Source organism: Oryctolagus cuniculus, chromosome 2, assembly GCF_964237555.1.
Source record: "Oryctolagus cuniculus chromosome 2, mOryCun1.1, whole genome shotgun sequence".
Classification (NCBI taxonomy): domain Eukaryota; kingdom Metazoa; phylum Chordata; class Mammalia; order Lagomorpha; family Leporidae; genus Oryctolagus; species Oryctolagus cuniculus.
Window position 1 is genome coordinate 46197397 of NC_091433.1, and position 24021 is coordinate 46221417.

The following is a 24021-nucleotide window of genomic DNA, read 5'->3' on the forward strand; positions in this document are numbered from 1 at the left end:
CCGCTGTCATGGCAGCTCGCAGACAACATGTTCATGAATGTGGCCCCGCCCAGGCAAGTGGTGCTACATTGATCTGGGCAGTGAAAAAAAGGGTAAGTTGAGCAAGGTAAGCAGGATGAGAAGGGGGGATAGGTATTCATCTAAAATAGGATGACAAGGGTGAGCTGAATTGAGGTGACATTTGATTAAAAAAAATTGGAGGGTGTAAAGGAGTTTGTTCTGCACATATCATGGGGAGCTGTTTCAGGCAGGCAGAACAGGCCACCAGAGGCCATCAGGCAGGGGTACCTCAAGTCAGCAGTTGGGCCTAATGGACATATTTAAAGGTGCTCAAGTTCATTTGTCACCAGGGAAATGCAAATTAAAACCGCAACAGGGGACAGTGCTGTGGCGTATTGAGTGAAGATGCCACCTGCAGTGCCGGCATCCCATATGGGCACCAGTTCCAATCCCAGCTGCTCCACTGCCAATCCAGCTCTCTGCTGCGGCCTGGGAAAGCAGTGGAGGATGGCCCAAGCCCTTGGGCCCTGTACCCACGTGGGAGACCTGGAGGAAGCTCCTGCTCCTGGCTTCGCATCGGTACAACTCCAACCCTTGCTGCCATTTGGAGAGTGAACCAGCAGATGGAAGACCTTTCTCTCTCTCTCTCTGTGCCTCTCCTTCTAACTCTGACTTTCAAGTAAAATAAATAAATCTTAAAAAAAAAAATTGAAAACCACAGCATAATGCCTCACTCAGCCTGTCCAGCAGAGCGGCTAAAATGGCAAAGATCCACATTGCTAATGTTGGCGAGGCGGTGGGACAAGCCCAACATTTGCCCACTGCTGGAGGCAGAGCGTAAGCGACTGCACCTGCTTTGGAAAGTTCCCGGGCGGTGTCTGTTGCTGAGCACAAGACCAGCCGAGGGAGCCAGGCTTTGCTCGGTTTCTCCTGGAGGAGACTGAAGACCATGGTAACAGCCCTGCGCCTCTCACCTGTGAGAGCTGTTGAGCCCATCAACGAGGCACTTCAGAGCAGGTGGGAAGCACTTGCAAACTTGTTCTGTTCTGAGGCGCCCGTTCTGCTTCTGGATCCCACAGGATGGCAGAACCTGCTGTCCGGAACCTCGACCCCTCTGCGTTAACTATGCGGAGAGCAGTAGCGTGATTTTCACAGGTGCAGCTACTGTAGAAGCCCGTTCAGCCCTCCACAAAGCAGCTGCATTTTCCTGCCTGATACCTTTGGGGGTGAGGGGAGCGCCTTCTGCGTTTGGGTGGCAGCCACCCATGTCGGGGGCCATTCTGATGTTAGGTGGCAAGAGGGGGCCATCTGGGAGCCGCATGAGGGACTCACCCAGCAGAAAACCTGCCTTGCGGGTGGCTCCTGCACTTCACTGGCAAATATGCTCTTGCCTGTTTGGGTAGCTTTATTCAGAACAGACAAATGCTGGAAACACAAATGCCCATCAACAGGAAAATGCAGAAATGAGCTGTGGCCGAGCCATTTTGCTGTGGGTTGGATAGGATTTGCTTGGGTCTCCCAGGGGCTCGTGCTGGGGCCTTGGGCCCAAGGTTGGTCATGTTAAAAGGCAGTGGCGCCTTTAAGGGCTGGGGAGGGGGCGGTCCTTAGGTCATTGAGGAGCTGCCCAGGGAAGGGATTAAGGAAGCTCTTTCAGGAATGTTTTTTTCTTTTTGTTTTTCTTGAAGATTTATTTACGTATTTGAAAGGGGGGAGGATGGGCAGGAGAGGCAGAAAGAGAGAGAGAAAGAGATCTTTCATCTGCTGGTTCACTCCACAAATGGTCACAATGGCCGGGCTGGTGGAAGCCAGAAGCCCAGAACTCCATCCGGGTCTCTCCGAGTGAGTAGCCGGGGTGGAAGTACATGAGCCGCCACCTGCTGCCTTCCCAGGCACCTTAGCAGGGGCTGGATTGGCAGTGTCACAGCTGTGAGCCGGTGCTCTGATAGCAGATGCCGCCGGCCCCCAACCCTCAGCTCTTGCAGGAGGGAGTCGTTCTAGGAGTGGGCCTGACCTGGAGTCCCTCTCTGGCTTCCTGTTTTGAGACGTGAGCTTCTCCCCCGACAGGTATTCTGCTATTGCCGCCGTCAGCCATGGGGTCACGCAGCCAAGGGGAGCCCACCAAGCTGAGCCGCGCCCCGCCAGCGCCATGCCTTTGAACTTCCAAAAACATGAGCTACCTAAACCTGTTGTGCTTGTGAAGTTAGCCTGCCTCGGGTATCCTGTAACTGTGGTGAAAGATGAACTAATAAGCATACATAGAATACTGCTCAGCAAACAAAAATAAAAACAACAAAGAACAAACTACTGCTACGTGCAACAAGATGACCAAATCTTAACCTGATGAGGAGTGAAATAAACCAGAAAAAAAAAAAGAGCAGAAAAAAAAGTCCCCTTGCCTGGAGCAGTTGGGCTTAAATTGATAAACTTTGTTCCTCTTGCGTTTTTTTTTTCTTTAAAGATTTATTTATTTATTTGAAAGTCAGAGTTACACAGAGGAGAGGCAGAGAGAGAGGTCTTCCATCCGCTGGTTTAGTCCCCAAATGGCAGCAACGGTCGCAGCTGCACCGATCTGAAGCCAGGAGCCAGGAGCTTCTTCCAGGTCTCCCACGTGGGAGCAGGGGCCCAAGGACTTGGGCCATCCTCCACTGCTTCCCAGGCCACAGCAGAGAGCTGGATCGGAAGTGGAGCAGTGGGCCTTGAACCAGCGCCCAAATGGGATGCCAGCGCTTCAGGCCTTGCGGTTTTTAGGTTGAATGGTTCTAGGCCCATTTGTGGGTCTCGTGCAGAAAACCCAATGCCCTCCATGTCTGTGCCTCAGTTATCCACTGGGAAGGCCTGGCTCAGCCACAGTTTTGCAGGCTGGGAAGTCCAAGATCAACGCCTTGGCGTCTGGAGAGGGGCTCTTGCTCGTCCTCACGGGGTGCGAGGGGGAGGGCAGAGGACCCACTCCCACAGGCCCCAGCTGCCAACACTGTTGTGCTGGGGAGACATCCAAACCATGGCACGGGCACACCCGGTTTCTTGCTCCTACACACATCTCTGCAAGGAAGATCTCTCAACATCAAATTTTGAGCACCTGACTTTTGTTTTTTTGAAGATTATTTTATTTGAAAGGCAGAGACTCAAACTTTCTCCCCCACTTCTCCCAGGCAGGTTCAGATTCAGGGTGGGTTATTTTGGTTTTGTCCCCCCTCCCCCCCATTTTTTTTTACTGGCGTTTGATCTTTGATTCTCCCCCGTAAAGCCCCCTCCCCGTCTCTCTCAATCAGCATCTTCCTCCCTGGGCTCCCTGCTGTTTCCCTCAGATGTGTTAGGCTACCCTCTGTAACCCCCAGGAAGGGGGAACGGTGTGGAGATGAAGCCCCCCCAGGCTGGAGCCTCCCGGGGAGGGGTGGGGGTGGGGGGAGATGGCAGGAGAAAGAGGGGGACGCCTCCGGCCACCCCCTTCAGCCTGCACTGAGGAGGAAGTGGGCTCCCGCCCCCTTGTCCCCCAGGACCGGGCCACTTGCTGGGTGGGGGCAGTGGGTTCCAGCTCGGCTCACACTACGAATGTAAGAACTTCAAACAAAATTTCTATTAAGTTTTGTGTCTCAAAAAAAAAAAAAAAAAAAAAAGGAAAAAAAGGGGAGGGAGGGAAAGAGGGAGAGAGAGAGAGAGAGAGAGAGATCTTCCATGTGCTGGTTCACTCCCCACATGGCTGCAACAGCTGGGTCAGGCAAGTCAGGAGCCAGGAGCTTCATCTAGGTCTCCCACATGGGGGGAGGGACCCATCTACTTGGGCCATCTCCTGCTGCTTTCCCAGGCCACTGGCAGGGAGCTGGATTGGAAGTGGTGCAGCCTGGTCATGAACGGGTGCCCATATGGGATACCAGCGCTGCAGGCAGTGGCTTACCCCGCCACGCCACAATGCTGGCCCCTATGACTGTTCACATTCCCAGGGATGTTGATGAATTGGTTGGTGACAGGAACGTTCTTTCTCATGACAGCTACTATAAAGCAGTGGTCAAGGGCACAGGCTCTGAGGCCAGCAGCCCAGGTTTGATTTGCAGCTCTGCCGCTTATAGGCTGTGTGACCTTGGATGAATTATTTAATCTGCATTTGTGATGTGGGCCTGGTAGCAGTCCCGGCCTCCCAGGTCAGCCTTGTCTATCCACGGGTTCAGGGTCTGAGGATCCCACCACCCACAGAGTGGGTACCATGTGGCAAGGCCCAAAACGCTTGCCACTGTACTTTTCTTTCTTGCCATTATTCCTAAACAGTAGAGGATGGCAACTATTTATATAGCATTTGCACTGTGTTGGGTCTTGTTAGTAGTTGAGACATGATTTAAAGCACAGGGAGATGTGCGTGGGTTTTATGCAAATACTCTGCCCTTTGGTATCAGAGACTTCAGTATCACAGATGGTGGTACCCATCATCTGGGACTGGGACTGAGGATGACTTTATGGGGTCAGTGACCATTTATGGAAAGCCCTTAGGACTACCTGGCACAATCCTTCTTTCCCTCTTGTTATTATTATTATAATTATATGTCGCTCCCCGTCTTCGTGGAGGAACGACACAGGACCCTGCGCTGTTCTTTCTGTCTGCTCGGCCCTCCCCGGGTTTGCTGCTGGTTCTTCCCGGGTTGGCTACCGTCCCTTCCACCTCTGTGGAAGGGCGGTTCCCCCTGCCACTTTTCCCCACTTCCGCGGGGGAGCGGCACACCGCCGGCCGGCTCTCTCGGGGGCTGCTCAGGTGTTCCTTCAGATGTTCCTCTTAGATGTTCCCGGTGCATGCCGTCTCTCTCCTCCTTTATAGTCCTCCTCCGCCAATCCCAACTCGGCTGCCCACACGCCGAGTACGCTGCTCTCCAATCAGGAGCAAGTCCTACAGTTTATTGGTTGAACTGGAGGCAGCTGGGTAGAAGCTGTTTCCTCCTCTCCCAGCGCCATATTGTAGGAGAGCAGATGCATAGAATAAGTCTTAATTCCAGTAACTTAGTCTAGTCCGGATTGCTCCCCACATTATATAATTGCTGGATATTTTTTCTCTCTGTAAATGAAGCTTCGTGCTGGGGCTGTGTCCTGGGCCACTGAGCAGGGGCAGTGGTTGAAAGTGACTAAGTCATTTCTGACTCAGCTGCGGGTTGGCAGCTGCACCGTGGGGAAAGCTGAGCCTTGGCAAGCCCTTCTCATGCACGGAGTCTGACCCCAAAGCCCTCAACCAACAAGTGGGAGCATACTTATGGGCCTAGTGTTCAGAGTGCGGCCTCCAGGGCCATCCGTGTGCACTGGCTAGGCCTCCGTGGCGGGCTCTGGGGCTTCCCCCCTCACCACCCAGTCTGAATTGAACAGTTCCCTTAACATTTGGTTAGGTCTTCCTTTCTTTTTATACAGTTATGACTATTTATTTATTTGAGATGAGGAGAGAGCAAGAGCGAGAGTGAGAGAGACACACGCACAGGTACACACAATCAGACATAATGTGAAGGGGAGCTCATCGGCTGGTTCACTCCCCAGATGCCTGCAGTGCCTGGGGCTGGGCCAGGCTGAAGCTGGGACATGGGAATTCACCCCATGTCTCCCACAGGGCTAGTAGGGACCCCACTGCTTGAACCATCACCCTCTCTCTCCCGAGGTGTGCAGTAGCAGAAAGCTGGAATCGGAACAGGAATGGGATCAAACCCAGGCACTCTGAGAAGGGATGCAAGCCCCTGAGTGGGAATCTTAACTGCTAGGCCAGGCCCCGGATCTCCTTTTAAAACATAATTGAGGGGCCGGCACTGTGGCACAGCGGGTTAAAGCCCTGGCCTGAAGCGCCAGCATCCCATATGGGTGCTGGTTCTAGTCCCAGCTGTTCCACTTCCTATCCAGCTCTCTGCTGTGGCCTGGGAAAGCAGTAGAGGATGACCCAAGTCCTTGGGCCCCTGCACCCATGTGGGAGACCTGGAAGAAGCTCCTGGCTCCTGGCTTCGGACCAGCTCAGCTCTAGCCATTGAGGCCATTTGGGGAATGAACCAGCAAATGGAAGATCACTCTCTCTCTACCTCTCTCTGTAACTTTGACTTTCAAATAAATAAAATCTTTAAAAAAACCATAATTGACCACGCTCAGATTTCAGTTCTTTGAGTCCACCTCCTATGCTGGATTGCAGCCCCCCCAGAGGGAGCCAGCGTGGCTCCCCTGGGGCTGTATTCCCTGGCCTCTGTGCACAGTTACTCCTTTATCAGCACTGGTTTTTGTTGCTGAGTCGTGTTGAGCTTGACTTTGGGAAGTTCCTTCAGAGCTTCTAGGTGTCTGCATTGTGGCCAAGCTAATATCCTTTGGGGGTGGATGTGACTTCAGGAAAATATATATAATAATTCTAGGCCATGTTTGGTGAATGAATTGAGCAATGCCAATTCTGTCCTATAAATAAATTTACAGTTCTGGTTTTCTTGTGTGGCTCATAAACCAGATCTAACTGCTATTCCCCCAGCAACATTCCTTAAAGTATTTTTTTAGCAGGGCCTTTAGAGCAGTCGCTGGAGTCCCAAGGCCAAGGCGGACTTTGCAGTTGTGGGCGGGGCAGGTTGTCCCAGTGTGGGGCTGCAGTGCTGACATTAGCCACAAGAGGGGGGCCGTGTTCCAGACCCCACCGCCAGCGCCTCTGCAATTGCTCCAAGAACTTTAAAGACTGCTGGAGCAGCTGCACTTCACATCTCAGTCAGTACCTAGCAGAACTTCGAGTGCCTGCACAAAACATCTCCGACTGCTGCCTGAGGCTGACCGGGAGGCGAGGCACCACGGCAGGGAGTCCCAGGGCAGATCCCAACCTGGGCACGAGCTCGACCCTCGCCTCCCCTGCTTGTCTTGCAGAAGCGACCCCGGGGTCTTGCCTGGAGACAAGTCACTGGGTGCCCCTGCAGCCTCCTTCTATGACTCCGTTTGGATCTGGCTAGCCGTGGGGACAAGCTCTGAGGGGCTGCTCGGATCGCAGCGTGTACAGGCGGCCAGCTCTCCGGCCACCATGACGAACGCTGGAAACTGAGGGCACAGGTTCTACAGCCTCAGCAGGGGTCACTCAGGTGAGTCTCAGCACTGACTTCGCCCTGGCACCTACCTGGCATGGCATCCCAAGGCAGCTGGAGGAGACGGGGATGAGCTGGGTGGAGCTCTGGGTTTGTGAGTCTTTAGGTAGAGCCTGGCAGTACCTGCTCCAGGTGGGAAGGTCCCAGCTGTCTGAGCCTGCAGACGTTGGCTAGGCCCCCATCCGGCTGCTTGGGCTGGAGAGTGTGCGCCTACGATTGGGTGCCAGAGAGAAACCACTGTATCAGTGGTAACTCTACCTGCTTCGTGCCGTAGCTCCAGGAAGCCAATGATAGAATGGCCGGTCCTCCACGTGCCCACTGGCGAGGCCTCTGATGGGAGAGAGGGGGCTATTTATAGGCATCTGCACCTGTTCAGCTTTGAGTTAGGATTTAGGTGAACAGAGTACAGATAGAAGAGGGAAGGGTTTGAAAGATATGAGCTGATTCTCCCTCTGGGACTGCATGCATGGGAAAGTCTGCTTGGTTTTGATGAGTTTAAAACCAGGCACTGCGAGGAGAGGCTACAAGCCCGAGAATCCAGAGGAATCATCTTTAGAGCAGCAGTGAGGCTTGTGCCAACCCCTGGGCAGGAAGAAGCGACTGGAGTCCCTCTGATGTCCAGAGATGGGCCTGGAGAGTCAGGGTCCAGATTTCAGCTCGTGGCTGGTTCCTGACTGCCTTGCAAAGGATGCCTCACGCCCCCGACGGCGCCACACCCCCCACCTGGGAAAGGCTTGTTTCTGGGAATGACTGGGCTGGAAGGAAGCCTCAGGAACCTTGGCAGGGTCAGAAGATGCTGGGGGTGTTGGTGCCCGAGAGACTCACCCCACCTCTCAGGGGGACCTTGTTACAAGGCCCGTCTGCACGCCTGCATTATCTTGGGCGCGCACACAAGCATCCCAGAGGGGCTGGCACATGCGGACCTCCCCGTCTTAGGGATGAAGCACCTGAGGCTGAATGAGGTCAATCAACTGGGTCAAGTTCCCTGAGTAAGAAACGAGAGTCAGGGTGGGAACCCCCATCCTCTGAGCTCCCCACTCCCCAGTGCCTGCAGCGGCATCCTGGTGGTGGTGGGCGCAGGTGGGGAGGAGGGTTATGCAGTTTGATGGTTGGGGGCCTTTTCAGCTCTAAGATGCAGAATCCGGAAGTAGACCCTTGATCTCCCACTTGTCCCTGGAACACTGGGAGTGAGTCTCCCACCCGAGAGGTAGGTCAGGGGTCCCTTGCTGCGCACAGGGTGGCCTTGCTCTTTGGCTTGGAATGCTGATGCCTGACCACAGTCCCTTGTCCCCATCCCTTCCTCAGAGCCTCTCCTTGGCCCCAGGCCACTACCTGCTGGGGGGACGTGGGCTGGCCCTCTGAGGAGCAGCCCTCTCCACCGCGTGGCCTGGGACCCTGAAGGTGGCCACCGAGAGTGGCTTACACACATTTGCTGGACCAGCTGATCCCATGCCCAAGCCAGAGCTCTGGGTGGGAAGCCCCTGGCCAGCGCCTGGTCTTGCTCTGTATCTGCCAGGCCTTGCCTCTTTGGTCTTGGTTGGTTTCTCTTTAAAATGGGAATGATGGATCACCCAGGTCATCTGCCTGCCCCTTCGCCGTGCAACCTGGGGGAGGTCATAGGGAGATCCCAAAGGCAGGCCCTCTGCCCTGTGGGGTGTGTGTGCATACCAGTAGTTTATGCTATTGTCGCCACACGGGACAGTCAGCTGCTCCTTGCCTGAGAGCATGAATGTGGCCCAAAGCTGATAAGACCAACGACCTGAGGGTCCCAACCCCAGTCCCCCACCCTCCAAGAAAGACACAGAGCCTCAGACAGAACCCGAGCAGGCAGACTGGGCCTCGCTTTCCCTCCCAGGCAGCAAATATTAGAGTCGGCTGAGCACTTGCACACTCATCTCCCTCACATCTGGCTCTGCTCGGGCCCCAGCCCCTCTCCCCAGTGGGCTTCTCTGGGCTCCTGCTCAGACCAGCTGAGGGGTGTGGAGCGGGCTGAGGCGGGGCCGCCTGTGCGTGCATTCCAGTTCTGGCCCAGGAGCTGACCACAAGAGGAGGAAGATGGAAGGGAAGATGAGGCGCCACACCCCCACTCTGCAGGGACAGCACCCACACTGCTCTGCAGGTCCCCGGGCATCAGGGCTAGGGTGCTGGCTCTGGCAGGGCAGGGGTTAGCACAGGCGCTGGAGACGCTTTGCCTCCTGCTGTGCAGCTCCCCAGAAGCGAGGCCAGGCAGAGGGAGCCCACACAGAGATCATAAAATGAGGGAGGGTCCTCTGCAGCTTAACAGCCATGGAGCTGCCCAGGGCCCCACCTAGAGGCCCTCACTGGGTGGAGGGCTTGGGCGGAGGGACGGTATTAGGAGACTCGCAAACTGGATACCACTGCGGCGCAGAGAGGCTGGGGGAGGTGTCTGGGCAGGGCGGACAGATCCTGGCAGTGCTGTGGACCACCCCCTCCCGCCCCTCCCACAGGCTGGAAGGGAAGCCTGCAGAGACCCGGAACACTGTGTGTGTGTGTGTGTGTGTGTGTGGATGAGAGTACTTCCAAAAGTTCTCGTGTATTTTTGCACCAAATTAAGCTTATCCTTTAATTCCATTTTCCCATGAATGTCTTGAAATCTCCCTGTGTGTGTGTGTGTGTGTGTGCAGGGGATGTGTAGTCTTACTACTTGAGATGAAAGCAGAAGCAAGGACGGTTATGCAGTAACTGGTCCACTCTGGCTGCTTCTAGCCAGGAGAGGTGTCTGGAGATCAAGTTCAGGTTGTGAGAAGAAGGGGTGTGTGTGCTGCTCAGCTGGGCAGCACGACTCAGCTGGCCTCCTGCCAGCGCCTCCCCCTTCCCACCCTGCCTCTGAGCCCTTCAGCCAACAGGCACCGTTCCCCCACACTGCCACCTGCTAGGTGCCAGTCATCTCAGGCTGGGGTCCTGTTGGGCCCTCTGGGCTTCCCGCCTGCTTGCCCCTTACTGGGCCTGAGACCCATTCTCCTAAGGGGCTTTTAGCTTCCAAAAGATCGATTTACTAAAAAATGGATGTTTTTGGTTGAATATGCAGATAATTAAAGAGCATCAGAAATGAAGGTCAAGATAAACTCACGGCTGGCACTGAATGAAAGTAGAAAGTGATTTGTAAAATCTGTGCATGTATGTAAGAAAAAGAACGCAAAGTACTTTATGCAAATGAATACATTGGCTTTGAGAAGGGATTTTTTTCCCATGACATAGAGCATGCACTTGCATCCCAGGAAGTCCAGAGAAGCCGTACAAAATGCCCACAATCCCCTCCAGCCCAAGTCCTGCCCAGGCTCACCTTTCCCTCTGGAGCAACCTGTGGCATCTCTGAGTACAGCCTTCGCCCTCTGTTTGCACACTCCCAGGAGCGCTCTCACTGTGGTGCAGACGGGGCTGCTTCACTACCAGAGGCTCAGGTTTTGCCCGAGTCTCTGGGTCCGGTCCTGGAGCTCTGCGGGGAAGACCCGAGGATCCAGCGGGGCAGCCTCGGGGCCCCGTGCAGACTCCAGCTCTCCCCTGGAGAGGCTGCTCAGTCCCTCGGTCTGCAGGCCCTACTGGGGGCTTCCAGGGGAGACGAATCCTTGTTGCAGTCTCCCTGGGCCATGCTGGCGCACTTGGGTTTGAGAGCCGTGCTGGGCTTCTCCGCTGTGTCGGCTGGTGCCCTTGTACCCCGCTCCCCATGCCCCTTTGTGTCCAGATTCCCTCATTTTCTATCTGGAAGAGAAGGCCAGGTCTCTCTGAGAGCGCTCCCTGGTCACCTTTTGGCCCAGCTGAGTTGGCTCCCAGGCTCCTCCCCCGGTGACCACTCGGCTTAATCATGTGGGTTTGCTCTTCCCCAGTTCAGGGCTCCAAGAGTTATTGAAAGGAAGGGACAGAGCCCACCATCAGAAAGGCCCACAGGGTCTGCTCGTCGTGAGTGCTGGGGTGCCAAGGACCTGGAGGATAGCGTTGGATGCTTGTACGTGCAGAGAGGCCCCAAGATGCACGCTCAGGGACACGGGAGTGGGTGCCTTCCACCCCCACCTGTGGCTGATCCCTGTCTCCCCTCCCTCACTGCCTTCTTCCCACCTGTGCTGCTTGCAGGGCGTGATGGAGAACAAAGCCATGTACCTGCACACCGTGAGTGACCGGGACACCAGCTCCATCTTCGAGGAGCCCTTTGATGGCAGGAGCCTGTCTAAGCTAAACCTTTGTGAGGACGGTGAGTGCTTCTGACTCTGTCTTAGGGAGTGAGATCGGCCCTGGGGGTGAGGAAGGAGCACCCCTCTTCCAACCTTGCTATCACTCCGGGCCATGCTGACCTGCCCATCTAATGCCTGTGAGTGTTGAACTTCATGCTTTGCAAGGTCTTCCATGCAATTTCCCACTCATTCATCACGACAAACCTGTGTGATCAGTGAGGTGAGTGCCCATTTCACAGATAGGCTGGTTTAGTTGAGGCTGAGGACGGCACGAAGGCTCACACGGCTTGTGAGTCATGGAGAGGTCCCAGCACTGCGTGTCCTGACTGGAAGGGCGGTCAGTGAGGCTGGGGTCAGACAAGACTGTCTGAACCCATCAGCCCAGACCTCCTCCGGGGAGAAGCTTCCCGTCCTCTTCCCAAAGCATTTGCCAGGGGCGGACCCAGCTCTCCAAGGCTCTTCCCTCCCCGGGGTCCTGCCAAGAGTGGTTCCTCTCCCAGTGACCCAGAAGGCCCTGCATCTTGGGGCTGGTGCATTGCTACAACTCTGGATCCGATGGATGCAGATTTGGCCAAAGGGGCCCAGAGCACCCTGCCAGCAGCCGGGCCCTGCTGCACCCAGCACAGAGCTTGATGCCTGGCAGATGCTTGGTCAGCGCCCGCTGTGTCACAGCACAGGGGGAGAGGGTAGCATCACCTCCACGCCTAGGAAGGGCACAGTGATGCTCACAGGAGAATCTTCAAGGACTCCTGACTGAGCAGCCTAAAAAAAAAAAAAAAAGATTTATGTATATTTGAAAGGCAGAGTTAGAGAGAGAAAGAGCACTTCCATCTATTGGCTCACTCCCCAGATGGCCACAACAGCCAGGGCTGGGCCAGGCTAAAGTCAGGAGCCTGGAATTCTATCCAGTCTCTCATGTGTGTACAGGGGCCCAAGCACTTGGGTCATCTTCTGCTGCTTTCCCAAGCACACCAGCAGGGAGCTGGATCAGAAGCAGAGCAGACAGGACTCAAAGCAGTGCTCATACGCCATGATGCCGGCCCCAAACAGAGCCTTTATTCAAGGTTTATTTTTGTTTTCCCCCTCAGCATCATATTTTGGTTTCCTCCACTCTGCCACCTGCCTCCCTCTTGAAATGACTCAAGAGAAACGGCTCCCTATTTTGCACCAGCCCTGTCTTTCCTCCCACAAGGTGCTGGGTGTAGGAAGGGAAACAGGGTGGCTCAGAAAGGGAGGGAGTGGGGACAGTCTCAGCAGGGTGACCCCCTCTGCCTAGCTCGCCCCGCCCTCCTGACCTGTCCACTGGGGAGCTGGGCCTGCGCAGCGCTCCCCATCAGCACGTAAGCAAAGGTGCAGCGGCTCCACACTGCTGACCTAGCTCTGTCTCCACTGGTGCTTCAGTAAAGAGGATTGATTGGTGAGAGGGACATGGGGTATGGCCCAGGGGAGCGACTGGCGATCATCAGGGCCGGCCTGGGGTGCTAGGGGGTCAGGGCTGTGGGAGATCTGGGGTGGGAGGTGGCACTGCTGCCTTTATGTCCTCGCTCCTTGGCTCATCTCACTGCTCCTGTTACTGAGCCCCTGATAAGAAGAGGTCATTTGGACCAGGACGACTGAAAAGTAACAGCAAGCCCAGCCTCTGTGCTTCCCAGACCCCTACACCCAACTTGGGGACACCCAGCAGAGGGCAGTTTCTGTGTCCTGTGTGTGATGTCCCCCGGGCGCCTGCCCCTGATGGAGCACACACACAGCAGAGGCTGAGACCTGAGGGGCTGAGCAGGATACATCCCCTCTCTGGACCTCGGTGTTCTCATCTGCCCAATGGGGGAGCAGCGGGTGTAGCTGAGCTCCTGTCCCGTTCTGGAGTCCTCTGCATAAAAGCGGAGTGGGCATTGTGTTGAGAATGTGGCCACTGCCCTGCGCAAAGCCCAGCAAAGCTGTCACTTCCACGGGAATGGCTGCCCAGGTCTTGCGTGGTGGCCGAGGACCGGCACTGCTCCGCGCTCCTGCTGCCGCTGGCTCTCATGCCGAATCCCACCTCCTTCCGGTCTTTCTTAAATCTTGCCCCTGAGGCCTCCCTGGCTATGGTACCCTGAGTCCACCTTCCTCACCTTCCTCTTCTGTTTCTCCCATATCCCTGTTCCCTCCCATCCCACGAGGCGCGTTGTCACTTCACAACCCCAGCTGGGCAGGGACGGGCGCCCGCGCATGTCCGTTGGTGTCGTGTGTGCTGTCGAGGTTGGCGTAGCTGGTCAAGGAGTAGTTGCTGAGCGAACGAGCGAGCTCATGAGTTTAGGCATGAACAGAGGAGTCCTTGAACCCTAAAGCCAGCGAAGTGAAGTCTGTGTCCCTATTCTGAGCTGGCGGGTGTGCGTCTGCGGGAGGAGCGCAGGCAGACCGAAGTGTTGCCATTAAACCAGTGGGCTAACAGTGCGTGGGCTTCTGGTCTGATGCCCCTCTACTCCTGTCCCTTTCACTTCTAAGAGGAAAACGGTGAGCTCTGACTTGGGACAATCCAAGCCAGATTTGAACTGTTTCCAAAGGACATTGCTACTTCTTTCATCCTGGTCCCTGTAGAGTCCAACAGGGGAAGGGGGAGGGGCACGGGTGTGGGCAGGGGAGGGAGATGAAGGTAGAGATGGGTGAAGGAGGGCGTTGGGATCAGGGCCATCCCATGGGCCTTTAGTACATAAAATTGGTGATGTGTTAGGCTGGGGAGGCGCTCCAATTTCTCAGAGGTTTCCTCCTTGAGTGTAGGGTGAGAGGGAGGAGGAGGAGGGGACAAGAGATGTCACTTCCTCCAGTTTGAGGCTGATCCTGGGGCTATTGGCATGGGGGGGAGGGTCAATTTGCAAAGGGTGAGGGCCAGATATTGAATTCACAATTCAGGCTCTAATGCAGGTGCCGCGGCCATGTACAAGCAGTGGCTGGCGGTGCAGTGCCTTCTGACCAGTGCAGGTTTGTAGGCTGACTCCCAGGCCTGCGCCCGTTACCCACAGTGTGAAGCTGTGGGAGCTACCTGCCCCTTTCTGCCCGGTGCCTGTGTGCCCTCCTCGGGGGCCTCGCCCATCATCCCCACCCCACTCTGTCTCCCCTACCTGATAGCACCCATCCGGCCTCCGAAGCCGCAGTCCCCTGGGCTATCGCCTCAGAGTCCTGATCTCTAAAGTGCTCCTCCGTGGTCCTACTGGGTTGGAGGGAGCCGTGGCACTTGGATGTGGCCACGCTGCTGGGCCACGTGATCGTTCACCCTTACCATGCGGTAAAGATCCTTGACACCCAGAGGGGGCGTTGCTGTGCTTTGAATTCTCTCGGGACCTTGTTCTTGGTGGGTGCTCAGGACAGCTTTGCTTGCTGGCGAGCGCCATGCCCAAGGCTACTCCAGCAGGGAGTGGCAGGGCTGCAGCCTGCCTACAGGTCTCCTTCCCTGTCATGCAGGCCCCCTTCCTAGGAAAGGGGTTCATCAGTGTGGAGTCCATGCCACCCTCACCCTGGAACCAGTGAAGAGGCAGCCCAGGGGGTGGGTGGGAATTCACATACCAACTCCGCTTTTTCCCTGGCAAAGCTAAGTTCGGGGATGCAGCTTGGACCTGCAGCTCGCGGGCATGCTCCCCAGCCACTCCAAGTCCTGGAGACAAGCTCATGAGGAGACGCTCAGCCAGCCAGCCAGTGTGAGCATCTGCACGCAGGCCTCGAACCCGGGCCTTTCCCTGGTTAACGGTGCCCCGGCTCCCCAACACACACACACAATCAGAAATGGAGCAAGGGCTGTTGGGTTGCAGGAGCTGACCCGTCACATGAGGTGGTGCTCGTGGGAGGCCGCGATACTGGCACACTCCTGTTTCCTGGGCGTGGGCAGAAATGACAGACTGAGAGAAGTTCCACGAGGCAAGGGAAAAGCCCCGCCTCTCTTCTATGGACACACTGCCATCACTCCTCCCCTTTATCGCTTACCAGGTGACGAGGGGAGGGGACAGAGTGTGGGACCCTTGGCTCCTCCATCCCCTGCAGTAGAAGCCACCTTGCCCACCTCTTGCGCGTCTCAGCCCCACATCTCCTCCCCTGCTCTGTGACGCCCACGGGTCTTTCCCCTCTTACACCCTGGACTGGGTCCCCTCTCGGCAGCCTGTCTGCTTCTTTGCATCTGAGTCTCGGTGTCAGCACCCCTCTTGGGGCCCACTGCCCACAGGAAGGTCCCAAAGGCCAGGACCTCGAGTATCCCAGGCAACAGCACTGGGTCCACCTGTGGTGCTGGACCCTCTGGGGAGGGCCGATCCCCAGTGGGAACTCCGAAGTACAGGAGCCAGCCCCGGGGACCTCAGCGGCTCCCATACAGCCTCTCTCGGCCATCTCTGCCTCGATGTCTCTTACCCGCTCCTGAACAGAAGCACAGCAGGGCAGGCTGTCGGAGTCCCTCTTCCCTCTCTCCCAGCTCCACCTTCTACCCCATTCTCACTTGCCCCTCCTCTCTCACGTTCCCTCTTCCCACCTTTGTTTCTGCCTGAATAGCTTTGAGCCTCTCCTGTCTGGTGCCAGGAGGTGGAGGAGGCAGAGGCCTGGGAGTGGGTGGTGCCTGGCCAGGCCTGGCTTCCCCAAGGCCCTTCCCAAGGGCTGGAGAGAGGTGTTAGTGTCAGAGAAACATTGCAGCCCTGCTGGCCCCGCGGCCCCAGCCCCGTCCGTGCACTTGTGGCGTCATCCGTGGCCACAAATGGGAGGCTGGCGGAGGTAATGAGTTGCACATGCCGCTGGCGGCAGCTGGACGCCTGCAGCCCGGCCGCTTGCTGGGTGAGGGGCTCCCCGTGCCTGTGTTCCTTCCCCGTAAAATGAAACGATTCTCCTAGGGGAACCCCCCCCATCCACCTTCTCATCCATCAAATCTCCCTGGTTCATTTGGCGGAGCTGAGGGCTGCCGGGCAGCTGCCCAAGGATGGGAGTGGATTTCCTGGGAGGGTCTGGCTGGGGCCTCACAAGGGGTCACCGCCCTCTCAGGTTGGACCCTCAGGCCCCCGTGCAGCGGACAGGCAGGGATATTAACTCGTTCAGTGCTGCAGCACACCCAGGGCCTCAGCCTTGACCTTGCTGCGGAAGAGCAGGAAGCAAAGCTGCACTAGGTAAGACTGCAGGCCCTGGGCCTCCTGGTCTCTCTTGCCCAGTGGGCCTGTGGCAGAGATGGGAGTGCTTGGCGGAGTGGGCGGAGCCTGGGCGTGGCCACGTGTCAGGCCTGGGCTTGAAGCCATGGACCACTCAGGCTCCTGTTGGACCTCGGGCAGTCAAGAGCAGGATGTTCTCTTTGCCTCTCTGCTCCTGCTTTCTCTGTGCCCCTCTGCCTCTTTGTGTTTGCCCACTGGGGAGCCCTGGCTGGAGGTGGGAGGAGGCAAGACAGGTGAGCTGCAGTGTGGGCTCACTAAGGCCAGTCACATCTCGGCTCAGCTTCTCCCAACCGCCCTCTCTATGCGGGCATCCTTCGGCCAGCACTGCCCCCCGTCCCTGACCCTTGGGTCTAGGAATGCTTACAGCCCGAGGATACAGCCCTCATGGAATGTCTTACAACTGGCCACCCCTCTGCTCCTGTCCTTGGTAAACCCTGTGAAGTCTCCCTCATCTGAGTGGGCCTCAGTTTCTGGGGTCCCCAACCCTTTGATCCTCAGTGTGCTCACCCACAAAATGAGACCGATGTGATCAACCTCCTGGGAAGCACCTTGCACACAGTAGACCCTCAACCCCATTTGTTTCTCTTCCTATTTCTTGGGGGAGCCCCCTGCAAATCCTGGGGAAGCGGGGGAGATGGAAAGGGAGAAGATAGGAGGCCGGGGGTCTCCGGGAGCAGCCCTGCAGCATCTCGGGAACCCCGCCTGGGGTCTGTAGTGGGGCAGCTTCTGTCTGCCACACAAAGCAGGGCCTTGGCTAGCACGTCCTTCAGGAAGCCTGGGGTCCTGAGGAGTTGAGATGCTCTTTTCGTCCTGTTTCCCAAATACTAGGATCACTAAGGAGTCCCTTCTGTGGAGGCGGGGAGCCTGTCCTCGTCCCCAGCCTGATGGGAGCTCTGTTCCCCAGGGGTCTTTCTGAGGTTTGCTGCAGAAAGGGCCTAGGGATGTGTTTCATCCCCACAGTGCAGGGGCCGGGAGCTGGTGGGGGCACTAGGGAAGCGGGAGAGGGCCACAGAACCACTGTGGAGCCAGCCAGGCTGGGCCCGGACTCCGGCTCTGCCCCAGCTGACTGAAAACCTGGGCAAGCTCTGGGCCTCCCCTTCCCCAGGAAAGGGCACCCTTGTGGCACCCAACTCATGGGCTCACTGCAAAGGCTGTGTGTTATTTCCCGGGAAGTCTTCCTGCCTGGTGTGGGCGATCCTGGGATGGGTCTTGGGCCCTCAGTCCCTTTCCTTTTGCTCTAGTACTCATGTGTGCACCTCTGATTCCTTTGTGGGCTGTGTTTTTGGTCTTCAGAATGGAGGGCTTTGTTCCCACCGCATTCCCAGGCTTACCTGGTGGCGACTCCAAGTTTGAGATAATAGGTGGCGTGGCTGCTGTGTTCCAAGGCTGGAAGGCCTGGCTTCCTGCCGGCTCTTTCCCCGGCCTTTGGCCTCTCCGTTAGCACTTGGGCTGCAGCTGTGTGCCTCCGGATCCCCTTCTGGACAGCAGGCTTCTGGAGAGCAAACACTGTCTTGGGTTCATCTGAATGTCTCTGAGACCCAGCCCTGTGCCTCCCACACAGCGGGCACCTTGGCTTGTTGAGTGAGTACACGCGTTCACCAAATCCAGTGAAGACCAGGGTAAAGTGAGGGAGAGAGGGGGTGAGGCCGAGACAAATAAAGCAGATGGCTTTGCGATACTGCTGTGTGTGTAGAAATAGAAGCCTCCTGCCCTCAGGGGGCATGAAGCCCCCAATGGCACAGCTATGGAAACAGAGCCAGGATGGGGCTTGATCAATGTGCTAATAGAAGTGCAGGGAGCCCTAAGGGAGCCTTGGGAGAGGACCTCCTGCAGGGACAGACACTGCAGGGAGACCTGGAAGGAGGAGCTGGGGAGTGGAGTGCAGGGGTCCAGGAATGATTTCCAGGCTTCCCAGGGCAGCAGGTTGGCTCTGGTAGAGGCCACACAATGGTAAGAGGTGAGGAGTTGCTCACTCCCTGAGCTCTGCTGGGCCCAGCACTGATCTAAGCACTTTACCTCGATTCCCAAATCAGCTCGCTGCAATGAGTCTCATTTTCACGCCCAGTTACTTATGCGGAAGCCCTGGCAGCAGAGCCTCAGTCACCAAGATCACAAAGGATGGGAGTAAGGATTCCCTCTACAGCCTACACTCTTGATTATGCAGAAGCCAAAACCAAGGAAGGACGCCTGCACTGCCCATGGGGATTTGGATCTCTGGAGGTACTGGAGAGCCCGTGCATGGACCCAAAGCAAAGAGAGGCTAAGACCTGGCTTGTGTTTCAGAACGGCCACTTCCGCTGCAGCAAGAAGTGGGCCTTTCCAGGGGCAAGGTCCCAGACACCTGCGAAGTCGAGCCAGTGGAGTGGGTGCAGAAGAGCCAGGTTGCAGTGGATGCCATCTGACTTGGAAGACCGCAAAGCAGACTCTGTGTCCCAGGTGCCTGCCTGTGAGCTTGGACAAATCCTCAAGGGGATGGTAGAAGGGATATCAGGTTGAGTCCAGTTAGAGTAATCTGAGGGAGGAGGAAGTGTTGTGACCCAGTGCTGCTTGGCGGGCTCTGAGGAGGTGAAAAGAGGTCCAGGAAGAAGCTCTGCGTACGCCATGCTGTAAGGGCCAAGAGGCCAGGGAATTGGGGGAACAGCAAGGGAGATTGAGGAGGAGCAGGTGGGAGGACGCCAGAGGGAGGGGCCCACTGTCCAGGCCAAGTTGGGAGAGCACTGAGCATTGGCCGCTGGGTGGTGCTGTGGGAGGTCAGGGGTGAGCTGGTGTAACTGATAGCACTGTGGTGACAAAGCACCAGGGATTGTGTGGCTTCAACAACAGACATCTATGTTCTCACTGTTCTGCAGGCTGCATGTCTAAGATCATGGGACCAGCAGGGCTCATTTCTCTTTTTTTTAAAGTTTACTTATTTTCACTTGATTTTCAGAATCACATTCACACACACAGACATACATACACGCAGACATCTGCCATCCTCCGGTTCACTTTCCAAGTGCTTGCAACAGTGAGGGCTGGGCCAGGGCAAAGCCAGGAGCCAAGAACTCACTCAGCTCCCCCTAATGGATGCCAGGGACCCGAGTACTCGAGCCATTATCTGCTGCCTCCAAGGGTGTATGTATGAGCCGGAAGCTGCACCAGAGGCAGGGGTGGGACTTGATCCCAGGCCCTCCAATGTGGATGCCAGCGTTCCAAGCAGCGGTTCAACCCACCACATCACAGCACCTGCTCCTGCTTATTCCCCTGGAGGCCCCCTCCCCTTGGCTTGCAGAAGGCCCTCTTCTCGCTGTGCCTCATGTGGTCCTGCCTCTGTACCCTGCTGCCCTGATGTCTCTCCCTGTTCCTAGAGGAGTATCAGCCATGCTGGGCTAGGGCCCACCCAGGGGCCTTGTTCAGCTGTGAGCCCCCTTTAAAGGACCCCATCTCCAGATACAGTCACCCTCTGAGATGCTGAGTTAGGTCTTTAGCACTTGAACTTTGAGGGGCACAGTGCAGCCCCAAACACCTAGCAAGCGGTTTCAATGAAGCTGGGGTGGGAGGGGGCTGGCTGTCTGGGGCGCAGAAAGGAATTGGAGGCACAAGGTGTGTGCCATTCTTTTCAGAAATTTTGCTGTAAAAGGGGATGGAGAAAGGGAGGGGTAAAGGAAAGGAGAGGTCCACAGAGGCTGTTTTAGGTCTTAAGATGGAAGAAATAGCAACGTGGTTAGGGTTGATCAAGTGATATGGGCGGCTGTAGGTGGGCATGATTGCTCATTACCACCTCGAGTAACGGAGGGGAGGGAATGTCAAGTGCAGCAGGGGTGTTGGCCTCAGCTGGGAGCAGAGAGAAGGCTCAGAGGCTGGCAGATGCGGCCGGTGACTGCTCTGTGGTGGGGCTTCTGGAAGCCCTCTCCTCATTGCCTGTGTTTTCTCTGTCACGTAGGAAGAGAACGAGAAGGAAGGAGGAAGTGAGAAGCAGTGTCCAGGAAAGGGAGCATGGGAGGGACAAGGAGACAGGGACAGGACCCCTGGGGGCTGAGTGCAAATGAGCCCAGGTAGCATGGTGCCATGGTGCCACACTCAGGGTCCTAGGCTGAAGTCCCTTGCTCTCGCAGAATACCTGAGACTGGGTAACTTACAAAGGAGAGAAATTTATTTAGTTCTTCTGCAGGCTGGAAAGTCCAAGGGCATGGCAGCACCACGTGGTGAGGGTTTTCATGCTGCATCATACCGTGATGGAAGGAGACAGGGTAAGTGGGCATGCGTGGAAGAGACAAAGCACAAAGCAGACCACCTTCCAACCAGCACTCCCGTGAGAGCGAACCCATGCCGCTGAGAAAGCCATGAACCCCACTGAGCCCCCTAATCGCTTCTTGGAGGCCCCACTGCCTCTCAGTATCATTACATTGGCACCAGGAGTTTCAAAGGGACAGAGCACACTCAACCCATGCACTTGGCTATGAGGGTGGAAGTGGGAAGTTGCAGACTTAGCTCAACCAGGCCTGGGGTTTGGTTGAGCGAGCATGGGGAAGCAGGAGAGGGGCGAGGGAGCTCAGGGCGTGGGTAGAGTTGATGACATGAACCATAGACTGTGAGTGGGAGACAAGGTGAAGTGAGGAGCTCAGGTGTGAGATGGCGCAGGAGCACTGGTGCTGGTGGCCCAGGGAGTGCAATAGAAAGATAGGAGATGGTGCTTACAAAGTGCGGTGTGTGAACCTGGGATTAAAAAAGAGTGAATGATGGGTAAAGAGCTTTCCTAGAGCGGCAGTGCCCAGTAGAAATGCCACATGAGCCACATGTTCATTTTTACTATTTCTTGCAGCCCCCTAAAAGGGTGAAAAGATGAAACCAACTGAAATAGAGCAATATATTTTACTGACCCAATATCTCCAAAATATTATTTTAGTATGTCATCACTAGAAAACTATCAAGGTATTTATATTTTTTTCTATGCCCAGTCTTCAAAGTCTGGTGCATCTTTTACATTTTGAGCTTTCTCCACTGGAACTGGCCACCTTTCTAGTATGCAAAGTGACTGGTTCAGGCAGGGGCAAGACTGCCACCAGGAGAGGAGAGGAGGAGGGGAGATTTATTGCTGGAGCTTGGGAGAACAAGGGCAAGATCCATGGTCTTGATGGGGAGGGGTGAGCAGGTCCCTCTGAGCCACGAGGAGGAGGGAACCCTCTGTGACAAGCGAATCCAAGCTGAGGGTTGCTAGGGAGGAGGGAGAGAGAAAACTGCAGTGCCAAGAGAAATCCCAACCATGCCCTTAGGCTGGTTTGTTGGGGAGGATGGGAAAAAAGCCCTCACCTGGAAGGCAAGACAAGCAGAAAGGAGGGCCAGGTTTGTTTTAGAACAAGGACAGGCAAGAAGTGTTCGGAGCAGAGACTGAGGAAGATAACTGGCTAGGAAAGCCAGGTGCACACTGCGAGCTTTCAGAAGTCGGAGAGGGAGGTGGGCTCAAGGGAGGATGACCATGGCTGTCTGCGGGTGAGGAGGGATGGGGTCCTAGAGATCCTGGGGTTTCTGAGGGTGCTGTGGATTCAATGTCTGCATCCCCTGAACATCTCAGGGTTGAAATCCTAACTTGCAAAGAGCTGGCATTAGGAGGTGGGCTCTTGGGACGTGACTGGGTCACAGAGATGGCTGCCTCCTGGACGGGATGACTGCCCTTCTAACAGAGCCCTCAGAGATGTCTCTAGGTCTCCTCCTGCCTGGGGAGTGCACAGTGAGAAGGCAGCCGTCTATAAGCCAGTAAACGGGTCCTCATCAGATACCAAATCTGCTGGTATCCTGGCCTCGGAATTGTAGCTTCCAGAACCATGAAGAGGAATGTTATGTGACTTAGAACGAATGAAATGTGCTATGACTCAGTCCACGGCACTTTGCTCCAGCGGCCCAGCCGGGGCCGCAGCTCAGCAAGGGTGATGATCCTGCCGGTCAATCTCAGGGCGCAAAGTCATGGGGAGGCTGCGGGGTTTGCTGGAAGGTGCCAGGTGTACCCAAAGTGTAAGGGTTCCTCACCCCCACCCTCCACAGTGCTGTGTAGGCCAGGGGAGGAGTGGCCTTGTCCTAGAGCACCGGGAGTTCCTTTTGGCTCTTGTGGGGGCTTGGAGGTGTGGCGAGGTGGGGGGCGGGCAGGGGAGGCAGGGTCCCATAGAAATGGTGATAACACTGGCTCTCCTTGATGGAGCACAGGCACAGGCAGGAGCCGAGCACAGGGATCCCATAGAGATAGAGGATCTCCATGATTCCTCAGTGTGGATTGGGACTTCCAGTTTGGTGACCACACGATAGAGTCTCAGGTGAAGTAAATTTTCCAAGGTCACCAAATGAGTCGGTGATGGAGCCTGGATTCAAACCTATGGCTGCCTGGTCCTTAAACCCCAGCCCCTGGTCACAGCTCAACTGTGTCTCCTCTAGCCGTGCTTCTGGGAGCCTGTGTATAGTCCAAGGCCAGCAGCAGATGGGGAGGCCATGGGAGCTGGGTACTGACCCAGTGGTGGCCAGAGAAAAGATTCTTGGCTTTCAGGGTTAGAGGTGGAGCCCTTCTGGTTCATGATGTGGCGTGGGTGGGGCCGTGGGAGTGAATGGCTGAATACTAGGGACAGACAGAATGCATTATGCTAAGAGGTACTACTGGCAGGAAATTGAAGTATGTTCAAGGGACTTTGGATGCATGCATGATGACAGGGTCTTAAACAGCTTCTGGGGGACGCTTAGGAGATGCCTGGACCCTAACCAACTGTAGTTCAGAGAATGTCCTGTCCACCTTCCAGGGTGCTCTGGCCTGGAGTCTAATTCCATATGGCATCATTCAGCAGCAGTTTTTGTATATAAACACACCCACGACGAGGGGCCCTGGCAGTGTTGGGCTGGTCTGGCCCCATCCTGGTGACATGGTTACCAGTTAACGTCAAGGCCCAGCCACAGAGCCACCTGGGGCCCAGGATGGCGCAGCCTTCTGCATGCTGTCCTGAAACCTGCCTACTCCCTGCTGTCTCTGTCACACCTCTTGCTCTCTGGCTTGAGTTCCCTTCCAAGTCAAGGTAACCTCAGATGGCCCCTGTGGGCAGGAGCTGGCCAGAAGTCTTATCTTTACATGGCCTGTATTCAGTCCTGATTCCGCTCTCCTCTTCTGACACCTCAGTGCACATTGAGCCCCATCGTTCTGTGACTGTAGAGAAGTCGTGAGGTTCCTGTCTTCACACAAGAATTCAGAGAGCAAAGTAATAAGGTTTTACTGGGGACAGGGCATCCGTCAGAATGGAAGGGACAGATAGAGAGCGCCTGGTCACTGGGACTGGGGGAGAGCGAGGTTACGGGGTTGAATGGCGAGAACACACCTGGGCAGGCCAGGCGGCCGGGCGGCTCAGCAGAGAGCAGGGGGCTGAGTGTGCAGTCTTTTTTTAGACTCCCAGGTTTTTAAGGGAGTCTCTTAACCCCCTCTCCCTTCTCCTCCATGACAAAGGATTTGTGGAGAGTAAATAGCAAATTCCTCCCCCGCAGAGGAGCTTCCCTGGGGCCTCGGTGAGGGTTTTATTGCCCCATGTTAGCAGGTCAGGTAACCCATCTGGTCCTGAGGAGAGAGAACGCTCCTGGGAGCTTTCCTCTGGGGGAAGCGTTAGCCGTCACAAAGCACACCAAACACCG

General features: G+C 56.0%; 1 protein-coding gene across 1 annotated transcript in view; it reads left to right on the forward strand.

The window, feature by feature from the left end:
* Positions 1-6596: 6596 nt before the first annotated feature.
* SCARA5 (scavenger receptor class A member 5) overlaps positions 6597-24021 on the forward strand; it is a 127600-nt gene continuing 110175 nt past the window's right edge. Inside the window, exons 1-2 of the mRNA XM_002709450.5 lie at positions 6597-7049; positions 11142-11259. Coding sequence (XP_002709496.3) covers positions 11148-11259 — 112 coding nt within the window. The 5' untranslated portion in view covers positions 6597-7049; positions 11142-11147. The remainder of the gene's footprint in view (positions 7050-11141; positions 11260-24021) is intronic.